The sequence below is a fragment of the Accipiter gentilis genome, chromosome 17 (assembly GCF_929443795.1).
Source record: "Accipiter gentilis chromosome 17, bAccGen1.1, whole genome shotgun sequence".
Lineage (NCBI taxonomy): Eukaryota > Metazoa > Chordata > Aves > Accipitriformes > Accipitridae > Astur > Astur gentilis.
The window spans coordinates 20459108-20480571 of record NC_064896.1 but is presented as its reverse complement, the minus strand read 5'-3'; the positions used below and the strand labels follow the sequence as shown (position 1 = coordinate 20480571).

General features: G+C 41.6%; 1 protein-coding gene across 4 annotated transcripts in view; it reads left to right on the top strand.

The window, feature by feature from the left end:
• The first annotated feature begins 5802 nt into the window (after positions 1 to 5802).
• SYT9 (synaptotagmin 9) overlaps positions 5803 to 21464 on the top strand; it is a 71629-nt gene continuing 55967 nt past the window's right edge. For all 4 annotated transcript variants that reach the window (XM_049820506.1, XM_049820505.1, XM_049820504.1 and 1 more), the window contains exon 1: positions 5803 to 6062. In XM_049820506.1, coding sequence (XP_049676463.1) covers positions 5915 to 6062 — 148 coding nt within the window. In that variant the 5' untranslated portion in view covers positions 5803 to 5914. The remainder of the gene's footprint in view (positions 6063 to 21464) is intronic.

Below are 21464 nucleotides of genomic sequence, written 5' to 3'. Positions count from 1 at the left end.
ACTAGGAACAGTGCCTCAGAAAAGAACAGCGCAATGGTTGTCCAGGTTAATGTAGGAACACTCTTTTCAGGATATTCCCTTTTTCTAAACAATAATCCACCAAGGAATGTAAAGGTCAACACTTCTGCTCTTTATCTGAGAATAACTCCAGCTATTACAGAGCAAGACGGTTTTGTGCCTCCAACCTAGCTACAGTTATAGTGCAGTTTAGGGAACACACTTTAGCAGTAAAAGAAAGACATCACAGATGATGATTTGGTTATTGGACCATCCTTTACTTGCAAGGTAAAACTAAAGTGTTCATTTGATTTTTTATGCCTGGGACATCAATTTCCTTCTTTCACACCATGCCTTCATGTTTATCTGTGAGATTAAAACTTGAACAATAAAAGCAGTGTCAACTAACAGGCAAACATTAAGGGAAAGTGTCATAAATAATACCCCACAGAACAGGAAAAAACCCACCAGACCTCAGAATTCAGAAAAGATGGCTTCATACTCAGCATGCTGACTCCACCAGTTTTTCTTGGACTCTCTTCAACACTCAGGTCCATGGTCAAATTCTGACTTATAGTTGCATATATATATGCAGAACTTCAGCTAGAAAGGAGCTCGGTGTGGCACGATAGCTATGGCTCCCCTTGGTAGCGGGAAGGTCCTTTGACAGTTCTTCATATGTTTATCTGCAAGATCAGAGAGCTGGCTTTAAGGTATGAAAAGCTAGACAAAATTGTGGCATCTGAAGGGGAGATAAAAAACATTGACTACAGAGACAGGACTTTAAATCCATGTGAGCAGTCAGTAACAAAAGATTCCCACAGACTTGGGAATTCAACAATTGTCCTCAAGCTCAGTTCACTCTCGGGACTGAATTATTCAGTAAACTTTTTTTTTTTTTCCCCAGTAGTGTTTGCAAAAGCTGTCAAGGAAGAGATTGTCAAATTAAAGTCAAGTCAGAAGAGGTGTTTTCCTCCCTTTTTCTCCAGTTTTGAGGAAGCTTTCTTAAGATAGATGAAAATAGCAGATGACAAGCTACGGCACCAAGAATTCTCTCTATTAACAACATGGGGGGTATGAAGATCAAGAAAAAAAATGGTTATCTGCTATAAAGAGGTCATGAAAGTGATTCATCATCTTGAAATGTTACACTGTTCACAGTCTTCTGGGCAGTATCTTCTGCTCTGAGCTTGCATCTGTGTCCCTTCCCTAGGCAGTACAGCTTTGTCCAATGGCGACATGGGAAAAAACCAAACAAACACCCCCCCCACACACATCCTCCCCCAGATCCCACTCCTACAGCAGACTTATAAAGTAGCTGTCTTGCTTTTTCTCATAACCTTCATTCAAACAACAAATTCATTATGTAGACCTCTTCAACTCACTTCATAAAACATAGCTGAGCCCCAGTTGCATCAGGACATTGGCTGTCAGCTCTAATACGGCTTCTAGTGACGCTTGACGGTATCTAAGAGATTTTACATACTTTTCTTCTTCTCTTCTTCTGCTCTTCCTTCAGGACCTGCTGTAAGAAAGCAAGCTACCTACCTACCATCACTCAGAAAACTCCAAAATGACATTTTACTAATTCTGACATAGAAACAGCTTACAGGCCTCCTGCAGAGGAAAGAACAAAGATTTGTACTATCCCATGTTTAACACTGGTTTTATGCATTATGTTTTACAAATCTGAACAGATGTCAATAAATGCCATGTGATTCCACATAAAAAACCTTAAGGTTTTATAAATACCATCATGAAAATACACCACCATCCCGTCTCATGTTTCTTCATCACAGTTATTTAATACTAATCTCAGAATCTTTAAACGTCTCCATATTATTAGCTGTACCCACGAACAGCTATCAAAGTTTTATAAGACATTCTCAAAATGATGATATCACCTTCTTTTTAGTTAACACTAACCTGTTTCTGTATGACCTCTAGCACTCAATGATGAGTAAAAAGCCCAAATAGGGGCATACCTATTTTCTAACTACCCTCCCCCTAAAAGCATTCCTAAAACCTTCTGTGAAGAATAACTAATACATCTCAAGAATGAAGCTGCCCATCTCACAAAAACTCAGCAGTAGTTACCCATGTTCCTATTTCTTATATGTTCACCTAAGCATTTTCTACTTCTCAGTAGCATAAAAAGATACATCCATTAAGAACGGAAGTTAAGTAGTATATGCAGATATGAGGGAGAGTGAGGCAGAAAGTCTGGCACAGCCAGTAGCAGAAAGATTTGGTAGATGTATCAATCTTTGATTCTGCAATGGCATTTCCCGTCTCCAGCCTGGACTTCAGGTGACTGCTTTTAATTGCAATGGCATCCTTTAACCACAGCCATGTCCTCCTTGATCTCTGTCTTTTCTTCCTGCTCTTTAATCACAGAAGTTCACCCACTTTGACTTTTTTGGGGGGGGGGGGGGGGGGGAAAGAAGTTTACTGCTCTTCATGTTTCCTTGATTTCCTGAAATACACATGGCTTCTTTCTTCCCTTTTCTTAAGGAAAAAAAGTATTGACATGATGAGCTACATCCACCTGTTTGTGGCCAAATGTCATTAAAACAATTATAAATACTTGATACAAATACTTGATGAGTTCTTGTTGCAGCATAACCATAATAAAAATTCTGATGCAAGTTGCCTTACTTTCTTCCAGAAAGGCATTCGTTTCATGAATGCCTTCGCTTTGAAGATGATCTCATTGCCAAGCAACCCTTGTGTTACTGCCAGAACACTGGGGAAAAGCATTATTTCAAGAAAAGAAAGAAGAACGTGTCAATTGATGATGACAGAACTGTTGTAGGTCAAACAGTTAAACTTACTCTGACTCCATGTGTAGCAGGCTTGGGGATTTTTTTTCTGAGTACACTGTATTGTGTGAGGGCAGCGCTGAGCTAAACAGAAAAAAAACAGACTTATGGCGAGTACAAGTTGCAACTCTCAAGATAAGGTTAACAGGAGTGTCCCACGGCATCATGCAATGCCCTTCTAGGACCAAAGTTAATCAGCACAACATTCACCAGGGATCTCAAACATAACACGATCCCCTGAATGGGCAAAATCTGCAGCTGACACGAGAGTAACCTCATCACAGCTAACGGTGCCTGCAAGAACAGAAACATGCAATCAATGACAGCAAAATGGCAGATATAATCCAGTTTTTGCAAACAACCACAGAAAGGCAAAGTTGTGTTTGCTTTGAGACACAGCAGATTACATTTACTGCCGTTATCACCGGAGAGAGACACAGGCATTTGCTTACACCGTGCACTTAGTACGTGCTCAGAGCTTTTGAGAATAGATGCCTTTGTTTACTAGCAGTGATGTCCAAACAATTTCATGGTCTTTCCTCCACCAGACTGAAAAATTTCCAACCCTCACCACCTGCATTACAAATATCTCAGCACCTTCAAACTGCTGCTATTTACAAAATGAAGCAAGATATTTTAGTTATAGGAGAAAGATAAAGAAATTACTTCATCACCAGGCTGTCCAGAGTTCACTTTGCAGCAAGCTAGAATCCAAGGCTAGCGATGGGCTTGCGGTCTCACAGGGTAAAAAACCACACTCTAGTAAATGCATTACTATCACTTTGCTGTTGATATATTTGTCTGTCCTGGACAGACTACAAGCTATAGAACAGCACAGCCATCTAGGTCAGGGCCAAACTACCAAAATATAGCTAAATAATCTGCCTAAATGAGTCACAATGCACAAATTGTACAGTAATTCAAAATTTGGTCACACGTGATCACTGGACTGCTTGGACCATACTTCACTGATGTCTCTGTCTGTGGTCTTTGACAGCTCCTCTGTCTTTCCTCCTCTTTATTACATATCACCAACGTTGGCCAGAACTTGATTTTGTGTTACAAATGGAAAAGTTTCTACCTCTAGGGAGCATACGTACGTATGAATAATTCACTAGCCCTCTTGAAGCTGGTTTTCCCAAAAAGGGATTCTGGTATCTCTGTTTCTACCAAGTTCTTTAAATTTTACCCCTTCTTCACTGAAGTAGGAAGAGCAGCAGCACTGCTAAAGCCTGGTCCTTAGTTTCAGCGAGCGAGCTGTGACTGACAGGACCTCTTCAGAATTGTGTCTCTTCCCCCCCACCCCGGCCCTGCATGCTTGGAGAAACAAGCCAATTGCGTTGGTATTTCCAGCACTAAGGTTAAGATCTGTGCAGCATTTATTGAAACTAGTAGGAAGTTTCCCCATGCTTAGATGTGAAAACATATGTCATAAAAATCTCTGGGCTTCAAAAATATGACCTCAACAACTATAACAGCTACACACCATTTTATTATCTGTTATTAATTGCTAATAACAACAAGCCCGCGTGAAAGAGTTGCCTGTTGACTGATTGAATTATACCATATATACCTTATATGATGGCTTATACAATTATGTTTTACAGACATAATTCTTCTATTAAAAGCGAGGGGAAAAAAAGTGATACCTTTGAGACATAAGCAAGCCTGCCAAAGCACTAGGAGACAAGAAGTTATACTAGCGAACAACTTTTGTTGTCAACAACCACTCCATTTGCAGAATACGTTTTATAATTTCAACGACATACTTTTTTCCTTAGAAAAGAAAAAAGCTCCCACTAGAAGATGCTGCCGTCTACGCTATTTCTAGAACCGTCGTCCCCAGCCTTCAAACAGTAGGCTGAACATCCACACCGGCCTGAACTTTCCAAGCTCGTCATGGCCTCTGATATTTGCTTAAGCTATTATAAAAAGGGAGAGAGAGAAAATAAATTGAGTTAAATGGAGCAGCCCGTTCTCAGCTTCTCCCCTCAGGACACCCACCAGCCTCCCCGCCTACAAACCCAGAAAGCGAAGCGGCACCTTACAAGTCTCCTACTCGTCAGGATAAACACGCTTAATGGCAGACGGCTCCTCAGCCTCCACACCCCCCGGGGAAGGCTCTCCCTCCCCTGCCCTCCCCTCGAGTGTGGCCGGTCCCCTGGTGCCGGAGATGCCCCACCGCGGCTCTCGCTGCTCCGACCCATCGCCCCCAGGCGGGGGCCCGCCGAAGAACGCCGTTCTGCCCCCAGTACAGCCCCGACACTCTCCCCTCCGCTGGCTTCCCGGCAGGGAGGGCGCGCATCGTTCACAGCGAGTGATTTCAAGACCATCGGCGGAGCGCACGGAGTAATTTCTCCACAGGAGCGGGCGGCGAGACGCAAAAAAGCACCCGGCATTTAACAGAGTGTTTGCTAACATTAAACGCGGGCCAGCCAAGAGGCGGTCTGGGCCTGGCCGGGGAGGGAGGGAGGAAGGGAGGGAGGAGGAGGACGACGACGACGACGACGAGGAGCTGCCCCCCAGCACCCGCCTTCGGGACCGTCCTTCGCCAGCCCCCACGCCGCTTCTCAAGTTTTCACCCGCGCCCCTTCTCACACACGGCCGCGGGTCTCGCCTCGGGGCGGGGGGGGGGGGAACCGGGGCTCCGCGGGCCGGGACCAGCCCTTCCCCCAGAGGCCGAGAACGGCGCCCGGCCCGGCCCGGCCGGCCGGAGGCAGAGCCGGCCCCCCGCCCGCTCCCGCCGCGGGGGAGAGCTGCGCCAGCGCGGCTGGGCGGTCGCGGCGCCGGCCCGGCCCGCCCTCGCGTTCAACTGGTGGGACCCCCCCCTTCTTCCTCCTCCTCCTCCTCCTCCGCCCCCGGCAGCGGCGCGCAGGAGGCGGCGGGACGAAGCCCGGCCGCGGGGGCGGGAGGTGAGCGGCGGGCGGCCCGGCCCGGCTCGGCTCGGCCCGGCCCGGCCCGGCCCGGCGGGCGCCGCTGTCTGTGAGGATGCGGGCGGCGGCCCGGCGGCGCGGGCGGCTGCAGGCGGGCGGCGGGCAGCGGCGCGGCGCCTGACCGCAGGGCTCCGCTCCGCTCCCGAGGATGCTGGGGGGGCGATGCCCGGCGACAGGGAGGACGAGATTTGCCAGAAAGCGCTGCAGCTGCTGGCCGACCTGTGCTCCGTCGGGGCGGTGGAGAACGAGAACTGCCGGGATTTCATCTACTACCTGCGGGACAGAGCCCGGCCCCGCCTCACCGACTCAGGTACGGCCGACCGCCGTTAGGTGTGCGGGCTGGGGCGCGGGCACCGGCGGCCTCCCCCGGCCCCGGGCTCCGGGAGAAGGGCGAACATCCGCGGGCGTCCCTCAGAGGCCGGGTGCCGCGGGGAGAGGCCTGCCGGGGCGGCGGGGGCTGCCCGGGGGGGGCGGCTCCCAGGTAGGCCGGGGCTGAGGAGATTTGCCCCGGTCTGGCCGGGGGAGCACGCTCGTCCGGGCTCGGCTGGCCGCCGCTGCCCCCGGGGTTTGGCAGGTCTCCCCCCCCTCGCTGCCGGCCCGGAGCCGGGTGGGTGGGTGGGTGCCCGCTGCCCGAGCGCCGGCAGCGCGGGCGGGCTGGCGGGGAACTTTCTGGCTCGGCTCCGCCCGGCCCCGGAGCGGGTCCAGAGCCCTCCCCCGCCCGGCGCTGCCTCCTCGGTCGCCTGGTGCAGTGTCACAAGCCCGGGGGGACGGTTCTCGTCCTCCTCTGGGCCTCCCCGGCGCTCCGGGTCTGATCGTAGAGACGAGGGAGGGGGTCCTAGCTGAGTTTCAACGCAGCGGGATTTAAGCTAACTTTCCGGATCTGCGTTTCATAAGCTACGAAGGCTGTTTCTTGCGTTTCTGTAGCAGGTTGTGGGGCTTGTAGGTCAGACAAGGCGCGCACCGAGTGGTTGTGTGTGTGTGTGTGTGTGTGTGTGTCTGGATTGTGGTCGCCTTTCCCTATCTCGGCGTAACACACTGACTTTAAAACTTTAACTTGAGCTTTTTAATAAGGAAGCTGAGCTCCAGCTGCGCAAAAATGCTGAAAGATTGATGATGCTCGGTACATCTCTGGCCGTAAGGGAAAGGCAAATTGCAATTTGAAGTGGGAGTTTATTATATTTATTTTTACGCTATCGAGTTGAGTTTGCTCAGTCAGAGGAGAAATTTAGAGAGTTAAAAGAGAAGCTGATAAACGTTTGCAGTACTGGAAAGACCTGCTGTTATAGCAGCTGATCATCACAGCACAGTACTAATTTCTTTAATATTCTCTGAAATAAATCAGTTTGTTTAGCATAGGGCAGTCTAATGACACTCTGAAATATTTTTTTGTAATTTGGCGAGTCTGAAGTAACACTCAGAGTACAACTTACCGACAAATACTTGGATATGCTAAAAGACCTGGAGGAAACAGGTAAAACTGAGAGAAGAATTTCAGGGGAAAAAAAGATCTGCTATCACAATAATTGAATAAGGAATTTTCTGACATTCAGTTCGCTTGTATCCAAAGATACTTGCATCCGTTCTGGCTTTTCACTCACTTAAAAGTATTCCAATTAAAGTGATTCATGCAATGTTTGATAAGGATTCTTTAAAGCTAGGCAAATTTAATTGTTTTGTTCATATAGGCAGATTTAATTGCTTTGTTCATATAAGCAGTAATTTTTGTGACAGACACCTGTGATTTTCTGTAATTTTCAATTTACCAGGGGATCAATCACATATTTGTATATCAGGTGATGATTCCAAAAATGTCTACTTAAATCAGTGCTCACTTTGAATACTAACTTACTGGAAATGCATATGGAGACTTTAGCCTCAGCTACTTGGATAACAGCTTTTCAGATTTCTTTCAGAAGCTACCTGCTTTTTTTCCATCAGCCTCGGGCAAGAAGAGTACCTAGCGTCTGTTTGAGAGCATTTTTAAAATATGGTGTGCTCAGTAAAAATTTATCACCTCTAACTAAAGATAAAAGAAAATAAAGTCTATATTTATTTCTACGTGTTTTGCTTAAACCATTATTAGACAACAGCCTTCTGGTATTGTTGCAAACCTGCTCAATTACACAAAGCAGCAGTCCCTAACCTTCGCCAGCCAATGTGCAGCAACAGTCAGCAATTATACTGCAGGCAGCATCTTCCTATTTGCCTCAATTTTAACATTTTTATTTTTCGCAGCTGCAGCCAGTCTCGGAGGGTCTAGCAGGCAACATGTTATCCATAAGCCCTGACTTGGAAACCACTTCTGTAGGGTAGCAATGGCAGGAATTTATTAATTACCTTTTCCTATATTTCTTTGATTAAAATACATATATTGTCCCAGTACATTGGCTGCCCATGTAGTTTGTCTGGCTGGTCCTTGGATGTGATGGTATGGGCTTTAAGAAGACAGCATACATGACCTCCAAAAAGAAGTAATACGATTCACAATTGGAGGGTGATAGCTTGACCAAAACCAGCTTGATTTACGTAGTGAGTTTCATTGACTTAGCAATGGCAAAATGGCATTAAAAAGCCCCAACAGCTGATCCATTCACTTTCCAGCCACTAGTGGTCTAAACATAGGGGTGTGAAGAAAACCTATACTGAAAGACAGCAGCATCTTCTTAGCAGAATTAGGCAAAAGATGAAGGTAGGTATCCTTGTTATAACTTTTTTTCCCCTCCCCCTGTGTGAAGGTTATGTGCATTAGCCAGACTGAGCAACGTCCTCTTAGGCCAGCCAAAAGAGCTGTCTAAAAACGCGTACAACTTTGTTACAGCTGAGAAAAGTGCAGCTAGAAAACATACGTGATTAGCTTTTGTACAGGAATGAAAGCATTTCCCCGTGCTTATAGAAGTTTTGCAATAAAGTGACTACTTGCCTAAACCGAGTGGATACGGATGATTTTAGAGCACATTTGGTTTGAGCCATTCGTGTACGTTGGCTCTGTTACAGGAGCGGGGGGGGGGGCGGAGCTGTACAGGTGCAGTAGTTATTGGAAAAATCAAATCCTAACGGAGGGAGGGAGCTGAGGGGCTGCTGAGCTTGATACTGGGGTTTGTCTACAAGCTCAGGCTCCTGGCACCCCTCAGTCCCAGTACTAAGCTGCCGGATCCCTGGAGATCCGCTTCTTTCGTGCCTGACGTTTGCTGCAGGTGGCCGTGCGGTTCTCCGCCGCCTGAGTATTTGTGTGTGACTCAGACTGGGAGGGCAGGAGGGGACTGGATGCTTGTGGTATGCGCAGCATCTTTATTTTTCATGTAACTCACCCTATTAGGGGGAGTACTGTACAGTGCTCAGAGCATAAGTTTAAGGGCTAATGAGTTCTGGGTTTAACGCGCTGGTCTGCTGGATTTAAAGGGTGACATGGGTGAGTCAGATTTTAAAGGTTTTCAGAAAACTAAAAATGTAAATTAGGCATTTGGTGAAAAATCTTCAATTAGTTCAGTAAGAGCTGTATGTCAGAGCACCCTTGAAAATCCCAACAGGCATCCTTAAGCATTTAGATACCTTAATAAGCTGGGTCTTTTTCTGGTCCATTGCTCCATTCCCTATTTGTAAAATGTTGATAATATTTTATATTATCATAGAAGGGTTTTATGAGGGTAAACTGCTAAGTCTGAGCACACCAAGTATGTAATACATTTGTAAGGGAGAGTCATATGGACCTTTTGGAGATAATCAGGTGAAAACCGTGTTAGTCATGTGGGCATTTGAAAACAATCACTCAAGATCATGTAGTATCACCCCATGACACCAGATAAAGCAAATATTGTAGATGAGAAATGGAAGTTGCTTGATTAGAAAAATTATAGTAATGCGTAAGAAAACCAAAACCACCAAAAAACCCAAACACAAAAACCCATGAAGGCAGAAAATCTCTAATGGAGAGACTGACCATTAAAAGAGGCATTAAGACCAAAAAAAGTTGCGTGTCCTTGTGGACCATTTCTGTAATAGATTTACCTTGCAACTTCTTAATTGAAAGACTTGGTGTGGCATGAATCAAGGCTGCCAGAAAGCGTGTATATGTTTTTGTACATGTGACTGGACTCTTTAAAGGACGGACACTTCGGAGGGGAGTGGGAATCAAGAGGAAGAGTTACATGGTTTTGATTTAGGATAGTTTAGAGTTTGGCATAGAAGAGAGGAAGAAAGTCTTTTGGTGTCTGGAGCTAGTGCCCTGTTCTCAATCCACCTGGTACGTGACTGTGCATTACGCTTCCATTGTAGCTGATTTGACTGCTTTAGAGCTACAGTTCAAAATCAACTGTAAAGCTTTTGCCACTAGTTGTAGTTCTTGGTTGTAGGTGATTCTGGGTCTTTGGGGGATTTTTTTTTTGTCGTTCTGTAGGGAATCTTTGTTTTTAAAAAACCGGCTTCCCAGAGATGGCAGTGGTAGGCTGCCATTGCTCTTTGTAGACCTGATGAATTTCTGCACTGCCTGTTGTTGTAGTGTTTTGACAACTTTGCAGCACGTTGTGCTGCCTGCATACCTTCCAGTGACTGCTAGATATAGCAACAAAGTGCTTAATGCATAGTTACTGTTTGCTGGCATTTGCTGAATATCAGTAAAATTAAGTTATATAAAAGAAGAGTATAAAAGAGTTGCACACCGAGACTGCCTTACACAAAACTTCATCTCCTTAGCAGATTCTACAGATTGGATTTTTTTCCTTTAATTAAAAAGTATGCAAAACTTGGAATAAAAAGTTTTAAAAAAGTCAGAGAAAGCTGTTACGAACCTGAGGACTGGATAAATATGGAGGTAAGGGATATAAAAAAAGCTTAGTCCATTAATCGTAATGAATTTTCATTAATTTTGTAGCAGAAAAATGAATAGAAATAGAAGTAAAGTTTGCTCTCCTTTTCTGTTGGATTGCACATCTTAAGTATGAGCAAGTAAGGTCTTAAAATGTTCTTAATTATGTGCTTTAAAACTCACTAATAGGGGCTAAAACAAAATACATTGTGAATATTGTGAGTATAATGATGGCTGTTAGGCATAAAGTATGCTACAGGTCATAAATATGAGATCGATATTGTACAGTGACAGAAAGTCAGATTTTAGTACTTGATGGAGGTAAAGATAGTTGACAATCAAGAAACTAAAAAATGCGGGCATGGAAATGTGATGGATATTGAAGACACAATGTATGAGAACATGCAGTTATGGTCTTGCAGTAGAATTTAAGAATCTTATTAATCAGTACTTTGTTTTTTCATGTATACTTTCAACTTCAGGAAAGGGAAAAGCACAAAGAAACAAAAAGGCCTAAGTGGCTTCGACGTGGCCTCCCAGCCCACCGGTAGAATGTGAGAGCCGAGGTTTTCTGCGGAAAGTATCATTCCAATAAACTGGTCATTCCCTAGGAAGCTAATACTTGCAATTAAATAGTATCCTAGCAAGCCTCCCTTTAATTCAGAACTGAGTTTAAAAACAAAACCTGTCTTCAGAAAGTAGTTTAATTTCTTAAGAGGGTATTTTTAAATTTTTGTAATTCAAATGACTTACTGATTTATCCCTGCCCCCCCAAACTTCCAGGAACATATCAAGCTGCAGAGTTCCATCAAGATGCTAAGTACATCTAGATTTATCTAGATAAATGCAGAAAGCATTTACGAGTTGTAAAGACTGGAAAAAGATTTGAGTGGGTGAAATAACTTTCAGTATGTTTTTTATTTTTATTTTACTCATTATGAGCCATTGCTTTCCATATTTTCAATTTTCTTTTCCTCCTGCAAAATGAATGTAAAATGCTGCCACTCCAAATTGCTAGTATTCTCTTTGTCGTGCTAGTGCAAAACTCTTTGCAAGATAGAGGACAAGTATGCATTGTGTTCGCTGACATGATGTCAAATGAATGAAGAAGTGTGAAGCCCAAGTTCCTTTGCTCTTCAAGAACTAAAGTGCTATTTCAAGAGTTTAAAAATAATACAGTGATGTTATGTATTTTAGACTAAAAATATGTATTCTTTTTCTCTTTTGAAAAGTCTGGAACAAGTTTGCAGGAGGTAAAAATAATTATCTCCTGTTGCTTGTATTCTAAGATGCTCTGCTAGTTTAATTCCCTTTAAACAAATGGGCTCTCAGAGATCTTCCTGTCATTCTGAAAGAGTTCGGTATTGTTTTTTCCTGGGAAGTCTGTTTTAAACAGATAACTAAACTTTGAAACAAAGTGTAGAAAAGAGCAAATTATGGTCAAAAAAAAAAAAAAGAGACTACCTGTGTGCTTAATAACGGTTTGAAGCTGCCATCAAAGTAAATTAATTTAAATAAAAGTAGATTAAAGATTTTACTTTAATATAACTGTATATAACTTTTTCCCAGAACAGATTTTTGTTCTTTTTACAGGTGATCTAAAGATGTGTAGGTATTTAAGTTACAATTTATACTTCGGAACCAGAGAAAGGGAGGACCCAAAGATCGTTCTTACAATAAAACTGATCTTGAGCTTTGATCAGGTTGGAGCGTAGTCATGTGAAATACTGTTCCAACATGAAAGGACAGATCCTTGCACTACTAAATCACTTTACATTTTTCAGTGGTGCAGAGCAACTTCTGTGTAGTAGTACTTTCCTCTAACTTGAACAGAGAGACATGCGTGGGTTTTCTGTAGTCCCTCTGACCCAGACTCAGGCCACTGCTGAGCTGTGGCTGCTCTCTGGCATTGTGTGGAGGAGACCAAGTTTAACTGTATGAGAAAAAGACAAGAGGAAGGTGGCTTCTAGCCCTTGGCCTCTGCATCCATCTTCAGTATAGGTGTGGGAAGCAAGAGCTTTCTGGGGCTTCCGTTTCCATTTTGGTTTTACTTGTCACTTATATGGGATTTAGACCAAATATCCGTTGTTTACAGTGCACTTAGGCACTGAAACTATAGCATAACATGGTGTTACGCTTGTGTTAAATAGGCTGATGCCAACTACGCCCCTTTGCATTTAACAAAAAAAAGTATGTTTACTCATATACCATATTCATTGTATAGCTATATATATAAATAATACTTATTTACTGAAGTCATTGCAAGCAGATGTGAGAAGTAATCCTGAAAGTTAGAATAACATACCATTTGAATCAGAAGTCAGTTATCTCTATAGTTTATGCAAGTCTCTTCCAAATGTGCAGTGAACATTAAAGCGAATGGTTATTTTGAATTGTAACACAAACATGTATCGTTGAAAATAACCTAAAGAGTAATGATAAAAACATTAACCTTTTAAAAATTAGGTTGGCTAAATAGCATACGGTCTGTCTTATACCTGAATTCTCATCTTAAATGCCAGTTTTGCTGATGAAAAATAGTAGGCTAAATTTAGCCCTTGTACATACGACTGTACTTGCCACTAAAACTTTATCACTGCATTTGTCATAAATCTTATTTCAATGAGATTTGCACATTCCCCCTAGGTAGGGGGAAGAGGGGAAAGAATTTGCTACTTATAATTTCCTAAGAAATATCCATAAACTTTCCACAGGCAACAGTTTACATTTGGAGACAATGTACTGTTAACATTTTTGTGTAATCCATACGTTTAGTGACCCAAGCACAAATGATCGGCCACATGTCCCCCCAGATAGCTTTCTGGAAATTTCCTTTCCAAGCTAATTTGTGAGAGTTGAATTACACTGACAATTCAGAGACCTAGAAATGTAAGTCCAAAATTATTGCTGTCATAACAGCAGATCGGTTAAATTCAGTCTTGAGGCTGTGCAGCACTATAGCATCTTTGGTGTGTAATAAGTAGAGGTTGAATATAAACTGCAATTTATGTATTTATGTTTAAAACCACATTTCTAGGTTTTAGTTCTTCCACCAATGAAAATAATGATCATCGTTGATTTAGTGCAAAGCTGTACTTAAGAACATTGTATTGTGCATCTTTTGGTACATTTTGTCATTAATTTAAGCTCTTTTGTGGCTTTATTTAGACCAAAGAGATAAAGAGAGATTATTTTGGTCTAAAGCTTTATGTCCCTTTCATATTGTTAACAAAATTTTAGTTCAAGGGATAAGAATTTAGAATAATTAATTACAGATGGAAGGATTTTTCATAAAAATGCTGTCAGTTGCAACTTGTAAAATCTGTAGTTCCTAAAGTTCATCATCGTACAAGATAAATCTTTTTTGCATGTTCTGTAGTACTGTTAAGTAGTGAGTACTTGAAACATTTATTTGGAAAGTACAGAAAAAATTCTCTGACATAAAGAAAACGTGATGTGTAACAGCTGGAGGTTTGCACATTTGTTACATTAGCTATTGTAATCACACTGAGTCTAGTGTGTTTTAAGTTGCTCAATATGTTCAGCTGCATTTTGGGGGGATTTTAGTTTGGCTTCCTTTGGCAGACGTACGCTACAGGATTTTATCTTGTATACTTCTTATGGTTAGTTGGAATTCAGAAATACAGTGGATGCAGTCAAAACTGGCATATGTATCTGTATGTCTTGAGCCGATTTACAGTTGACGTGTGTCTACCAAAGATAAATGTTGGAAGAGTCCAAGAATATATAATCTGTCAGAAAAAGCTTTTAGATTATTGATGTAAATCCACCATACTAACAAAAAAAGTCAGGCACTAATGATTTTGGAGTTAAAACTTTCAAAGGTCATGTAAAATAATAAGAATTCAGATTTGAAATAGGATCATTCCTTCAAGTATACTTTCTCACTTTTTTTTTTTTCCAAGTTTAGTTTTACATGCACACAGAAAGAAAGCCTTACTGACTTCCCATGGAAATACGTTTCCTCAGTTTGCTACGTTTCCATCAGGAAGTTTGTTCAAAATGTCTTAGTTCTATCTTACTGTCTGCAAAACTACCCAAATGTTTCCTTCCCCCATGTGATGGGCCTTTTCTATGTGTATACAAAACACTAAATATTTATCTCTTAAAATTTCTTCTTGTAAACCAGTCTTCATCATTCCCACCCAGGTTACTTTGTGTCTGGTTTCTCCATTCGTTTTCTAGATTGTGTGTGTTATATACCTGTGTTTCAGATGTTTTTTCATCTGGGTGTTCCCAGTCCATTTCTCAAGCAGCATCTCCTTCTATTTACTGCCCATATTTCTCATATTTTTAGTTCATCTGTGTTTTAATTCTCTGACCTCAACAGTATGGTTTGTTTTCTCCTCACATTCAGAATGTAATTGTATTGCTGTTTAATCAATCAATATATAATGTTTGACCCATCTTACACACAGATTATCTCATAGGGCATCTGGCCACATCCATATAAAGTTCTCTTTAGTTCCCTTTTAAAACTTTCTACTTATTTTTTAATTTGCAAGAGGTTCATGCCTGTGGAGTTAATGGTTTCGCTAATAAATATTAAGATATTATGAAAGGTGTTTCTCACATCTATCAAGTTATATAAATCAGTAAGAATTATCCTACTGTAATATATAGAAAGGAGCATAGAATGCTAATTAGAAAATGATCAATGAGACCAATAGTCTTAGGATCTTCTCTTTCCAGTTGTAGTAGATGTTTTACCCATTTAAAAGAGGTTTTTTATATTTTTTTTCTCCCTAGAGAAGTTTAATGGATAAATTAATGCCTAGTTATTCTGTCTTTTGGGGGGAAGCCTACCATAAATGGGGTGATCTCAAGTATTCATTATGCCAAGGTCTCTCTGCACGGCATAAAGGAAGAGAGTGTTTCTTGAGTCTGGCTACAGGGAAATAAAGCAGGTACTGAGTTGGTTCTCGCTGAGTGCCATTCTATTCCCAGTAGTAGGGCTGATGTAGGATATGTAGCAGTGGCATTATGGCAATTCGTACCTGCTGAAAAGAGCTTTTAGGTCCATTAGCAACCAAATACAAGAGAAAACAGATCTGGTATTGCTTGAAAAAATACAGAAAGCTCTGAAGAGAAAATTCTCATATCAGTACTATTTTTTGTAAGCTTTACCAATTTGCTTGGGGTAATACAAGACACAAATCTAAACTAATAGCTCCAATTTTGTTTAATTCTATGATTGTCCTCTCTTCTGCAGTACATCATGCCATCAGGAAAGGCTCCTATTTGTGCAGGTCCCACTAAGGCATCCATGGTAATGAAAGTCTAACTTAAACCTTTCCTCTTTTTTAAAAAAAAATAATCTAATAAATCTTAATGATGATTAATGAGTTAAAAAAAAAAAAGGAGACTAGAAATTGGGCTTAGCTGGTAAACAGAAAGATGAGGGGTTGACCTATTTTTTTTCATTTGAAACTTAAACTTGAAACTTTTTTCTAAACTTACAGCTGTCCCACAAAGAAAGAGGGGTGAAACCTCATGGTGCAGCAGGCATGAGCATGAAGCCTGCTGCTTGTGCTGGTAAGGAGAGATGGACGTGAGGAACAGAACAGGCGGCCAACCCTCTGAAGAGGGAGACCTCACTCATGTTCCTAAGGGACCAGAGAGCACCATGCAGATTTGCTGTCGCTTGGAAATTAGAGTTAACTGAGTCGAAGCCTGGGATTTTGAGGACCTGCCTACAGGGACGTAGTAGACAGGAAAAGTTGTGGATATACCTTGTTATACCTCTCTTGTAAGAAGTTATTTTTCTGTTTTATATTACGCTAAAATTTGCCTTTTTTTCTGAATTTAAAAGGCTTTTGAGCTTCTTTGGGGAGTTCACTGTAGAAAAAGATAAAAGCAGATCTGTCGAACTGCTTTGGCTGTCTTGGGGTCCCATCAGATGCTTATTGCTTTTTTGTTTGTTGGGGTTTTTTTTTGAGGGTTCGTAGTTTGGTAAGCACGCGTGAGAACGCATGATTTGACATCGACATTAGGGCTATGGCTAAGCAGGAAAGAGAAAGCTTGGCCATCGTGGCTTCATCTCGTCAGGGAAACCTGTCACCTCGGCTCTTTCCTATGCAGCAGCATCACTGTTCCTGCCAGCTTCTCTGAACTGCAGAAGGTGTAACGTTTTTATATCTGCTTTCATTCTCAAGTTAATGTCTTGTTCCTGCCTACCTTATTCATTTTCTACCTGTCTCTTGTTCTGTTGTTGTTATGTTATAAAGAGTGATTTGACTAGTCAAGACGATTTCTTTCATACTGCTGCTATGAGCCAGTGACGATAGAATTGCTAAAAGCAGTGCCCAAAATAGCGGTGTACAGGTATAGGTTTGCCAGAGCGATTTGATAGTAATTACTGAATCTGTCCTTCTGTGGTATAGTGTTACAAGTGAGGCCCAGCGCTGTGAACAAAAACTGCTCTTTCTTCCTGTGATGTATTTTTCTTCCTTCTTTTCTGTATTTCTTGGGAGCTGGAAACCAGAACAGACCTTAGTAGCAACAGAACCAGCAACACCTTCAGCCACCTCAACTGTTTTTTTTTCCTTCCCAAATTGGGGGGAAGCATTTCTTCACCTTCAAGAACATCTAAAATTCAATCTCAGGATTCACTTCTCATCCTAAAGGCTCTGTGCACCGAGAGAAGAAGGAACAGAAGTTTTGTTAAAATGGAAGACTTGGGATTTGACATTCTCAGTGGTTTGGCTGTTTTACCTATTTTTTTTCTGTACCCCGCTTTATGAGGAAGATTTCCAGTGATAGTTGTTGCCATGGTACTAAGCAGGACAAGGTGTCTACTCCAATCTTAAAACTATGTGTATGGCCGTATTGTGAAAAATTATCTCTTCTGACAAGTCAGGCTTGTTTACGCAGAATTAATACAGCACCACTTCCCTTATTCCAAAGCGGAGAGAGGCTCTTCAGGTCATTCCCTGTGTGTCAAGGCAAATGCGAGCTTCAGCAGGGCTGGAAAAGCCTTCGAATTAGCTCTGTCCTTCCACTCCCTCGTTAGCTGTTCATATGAACAACCGCTTCACGCCCTGCCGAGCAGCTGATTGGCCTTGGAGGGAAGAAGCATCTGAAGCAGTATTAATGTTTCATTCAAAATCATGAGAGCCAGGGAGGAGGGGAGGGGAGTTAGGGAATTCAAAGCCCCAAATCACTACTGCCTTTTATTTCACCAGGCCTTTTCTCTTGAGCAGCATCCCTCATTGTCTCCCACACTGAATTTCCTCTCAGGACAGTCTTGCTGACTTTGTGAGATGTTTTTGCCAAGGGTAAATTTAACAGTGTACAGAGAGGAGTTCAGCCCCCTCTCTTCCCTTTGCTTTTCTTTCTCCATCCTCTCTCTGTTGCTTCTCCCCAACCCTGTTAATGGTATTTAGTATGACGTATGCTGTATAGGAGATGGAGGAGCACAGAAGCTGTGTAGTCCCTCCATCCTCTGCTATTTTCCTTTCTCAAATCATCACTGCTGCATCAAGACCTAGTATGTTTACCATGTAAAAATCCCTTTTTATTTTCTCAGTAAGCAAAACAGATCAGAAAGCTGTAAAATTAGTGCCTTAAAATGGTATCTCAAAGATAGATGAGCAAACGAGATGTGATAAAGCAATCAGTAATGGAGTGTAGTGGAATGCATGACAGCAAGAACAGCCAGCTGCATCTGAGAAATACACAAGTCCTTGGACTCCCAACAGTATAAAACCTCCAAAGCTCTAAAAGAGGACCAATTCTTACTTTTCTGTAGCAGTCCCAGCAGTTTAAAACATGGTTGGCAGCCATCCCAGTGTATTTATTGCAATCATATCATCATTGATGTTAAAAGAAACATCACCTCCAAGTGGGTATTCACATAACGTCTTGGATTCATTGTAAATAGCGTAGCACGTGGCAGGGTTATTAAATCTGAAAATGTTGCGAATAAATAAAAATCGTTTTCTTAGAACAGAAGCAGAAAAAAATGTTACATACAGAAGTCTTGCATAACTAGCCCTTCATTAACAAGGGAGGACCCCTTTTACAATGTTTCAAGTAGTACTGTTCACAGTAAATGACAGCAAATAGATGCTAAATCCTTAAGTACTTCTGAGGTAAATATTGTTGAGTTTGAAAATCCAAATGTTGTTTATTCTTTTACCTAATAGTCTTTGGAAAAAAGAAGGGGGGGGCGGGGAAAGCAAGCTTTTACAGAGTATTTCCTGACTCAGCAATTGACTGAAAGGAATGATGCTGACACACTTGGTTCAAGGTAATGGGAAGACTTAGCCCCAGCTAAGGAGGACTGTGAACATACAAAACGGTGTAGGAGATGTCAGGCCGTAGATCCTGTGAATGAAATATTACTCTACAATACGTTAATACAAACTTGTTTCATTCAGGGATGTTGTTCAGAGACAGCTGTATGGTTTAGTTGGCTGGAATAGATTACTAGTTGGGGACTGTGAAAACGAAGGCTCTTAACTGTGCCACTCACTTGGGGTGTTATCTTGGAGAAATCTCTCAGTGCTGCTTTTTCCCTGACCTTTCAGTTGCCTTTTCAGTACTGATACGCAGTTAAAATTGCAGCTAATCTCCTGTCTATAATCAGTGGAGGAAACAGGGCACGTCTCAAGTGTGATGTCAGTAAAGCACTGAGCAGAAAACTGCCTGAAAAGCAGCCAAGAGAAAACAGCGGGCCCAAGGACTTAGGTGGAAAGTAGTCTTCCCGAATGTGGCTCTCCCTGTTTTCATAGTGAACAGGCAACAAGAGCCTGTGCGTTGTTGGGGCCTCTCAGCACTTTACTCTTATAAATAATAAACAGAATATATTTTCCTCCTGTGTAGGTTAGCAAATGGAAATGTGCCTCTTTTATCATTAAGGAAGCCATAATTGAGAGGCAGAGATTTGATGGAATACACATTCAAATGGGAATAAATAAAAGCACAAGGAGGATTTCAAAACCTATTTCTGTACTAGGCTTAATCTAAATGTTTAGCTATGGAATTTATTCATGATATCTGTTTGCAAGCTTGGATTTCTGTTTTCAGACCTAAATCCCACCACACACTCTAGCCTGCATCTGACTGTGCAACAGTACTAACAGGGTAACTTTTAGTTATCTTTTGCACATCCCAGCATTTTGCCATTTACTGCCCCTTTTTCAGCATAGAAGTTTCAAACATTTCTTTCATGGCCTGTGTTGGATTGCAAATGCACATCTCAGCGTGATACCATTTGAGACTGACACTAAAAGGACTACTGTAATGGTAATCTTGTTCACGTTATTGTAGTGTAAATGCACAATACAAAGTATGTTTCTTGGAGGGAGAAGCCTTTTTAATGTTCCCCTATTCTCCAGTTTGCCCCCCCCACGCACACACACTTGGGATTAAACAGTGTGGGTTTACTGACTCAATTTACTTGTTATTAAGGAGATATATTTGTTTATTAATTTCAGTATACCTCAACATGCTTGTTTTGCTCATGTTTAGGAAACTTATAAAATGAGTCACCCACCCCTTACATGAAAGTCCCCTACAGAAATTGTTTAACAGTGAGGTAACTCTACTCAATAACCCACTAACAGCCCAACTTTCACAAGTCTGGAACTTTGGAACATGCAGTTCTTAGAAGTGCGTGGTCCTTTTCCCTTCTTCTTCCTTTCGCCTTTCCCTTTTTGTTCCTTTTTGTCAGGCTTTTTTCTTAAGTGAATGTAATCTTATCCTTGAAAGTGGAATGTTTTCTGTTTTCTTAACATTCACATTTTAGTCATGCAAAAAATTGTTCCTTTTTACTACATTCATCTGAGTTTCTATAATTTCGGGGCAAAACTCAATCCTGCTCTCATTCAGATTTCAAAAGCTGCTAAACCAAAGCCACTAAATCTGACCTCATGATTTCTGTAGTAATAGTTTCACTCAAAATAATCTCCAAGAGTAAAATTTTCAAAGAAACGTACATGAGTGAAATGACTTGTACCCCACTGAAACTGAGTGGAAATTTGATATATATGCCCTCCACGTATTTTTTAAAATCCAACCCTTATAGTTTGTGGTTGCATAAAATAAGAAATTACTGCTTCTGTTCAAAATACTTAACCCAGCATTATAGTGATCCATTTTGAATGATCTCATTTATTCCATTTTGTCTTACTTGAATAATAAATGTATGCTATAACAAGCATCATTACAAGAATTAACAACTTCTTCCTTAAAAATATAAGAATGTAATCAATTTTCCACTCAATGCTATGCACTGTCAGCAAAGGTTAGAAATTTACAGTGTGAAAGGCAATCTTCGTTAACTTAGTGAGGCAAATATAGGGTGTTAAATGTCAACCCAATGGTGGGAATAGTGTTAAATTGGAGGAAATAGGATCACAGGCAGTTCCTGAGAGAAGGATGTATACAAGCGCCTGGTTCTAAAGAGAAGATTTAAAATAATGTTCATGTAATATAGTTTGAGGTATATTTTTTTCATAATATAGTCAAACTATTGGAAGTGTGATTTTTGTTTTGGTTTTTTTTAATCTCATTTTCTTTCTTTATTTTTGAGGGCCATGTGGGACCAGGATAAGCAGTAGAAATTGGTGGGTACCTTACCCACCTAAGGATGTTGGATGACAAAGAAAAAAGTACCAAGTGTTCAAAAAAATTATCCTAAAATGATTCAGCTGAAGTAGCTGCAAAATTAGCAAATCCCCCCAGCGCATTCCACTTAGCAAGGAAAGTGGGTTGTAGCTGTCTCTGTGGAGCTGAGAAGAAACCCCCATTACTATTTTTAGTTGCATTTTTTTTCTGGGCAAGAATAAAAAATGTAGAGATGAGAAGATGAAAAAACAGTGGCTAGAAATTTACTATCAGTTTGCTCTGTTACGTATGTTTGTTTTTCCCTTCGAAGTAGTAGAA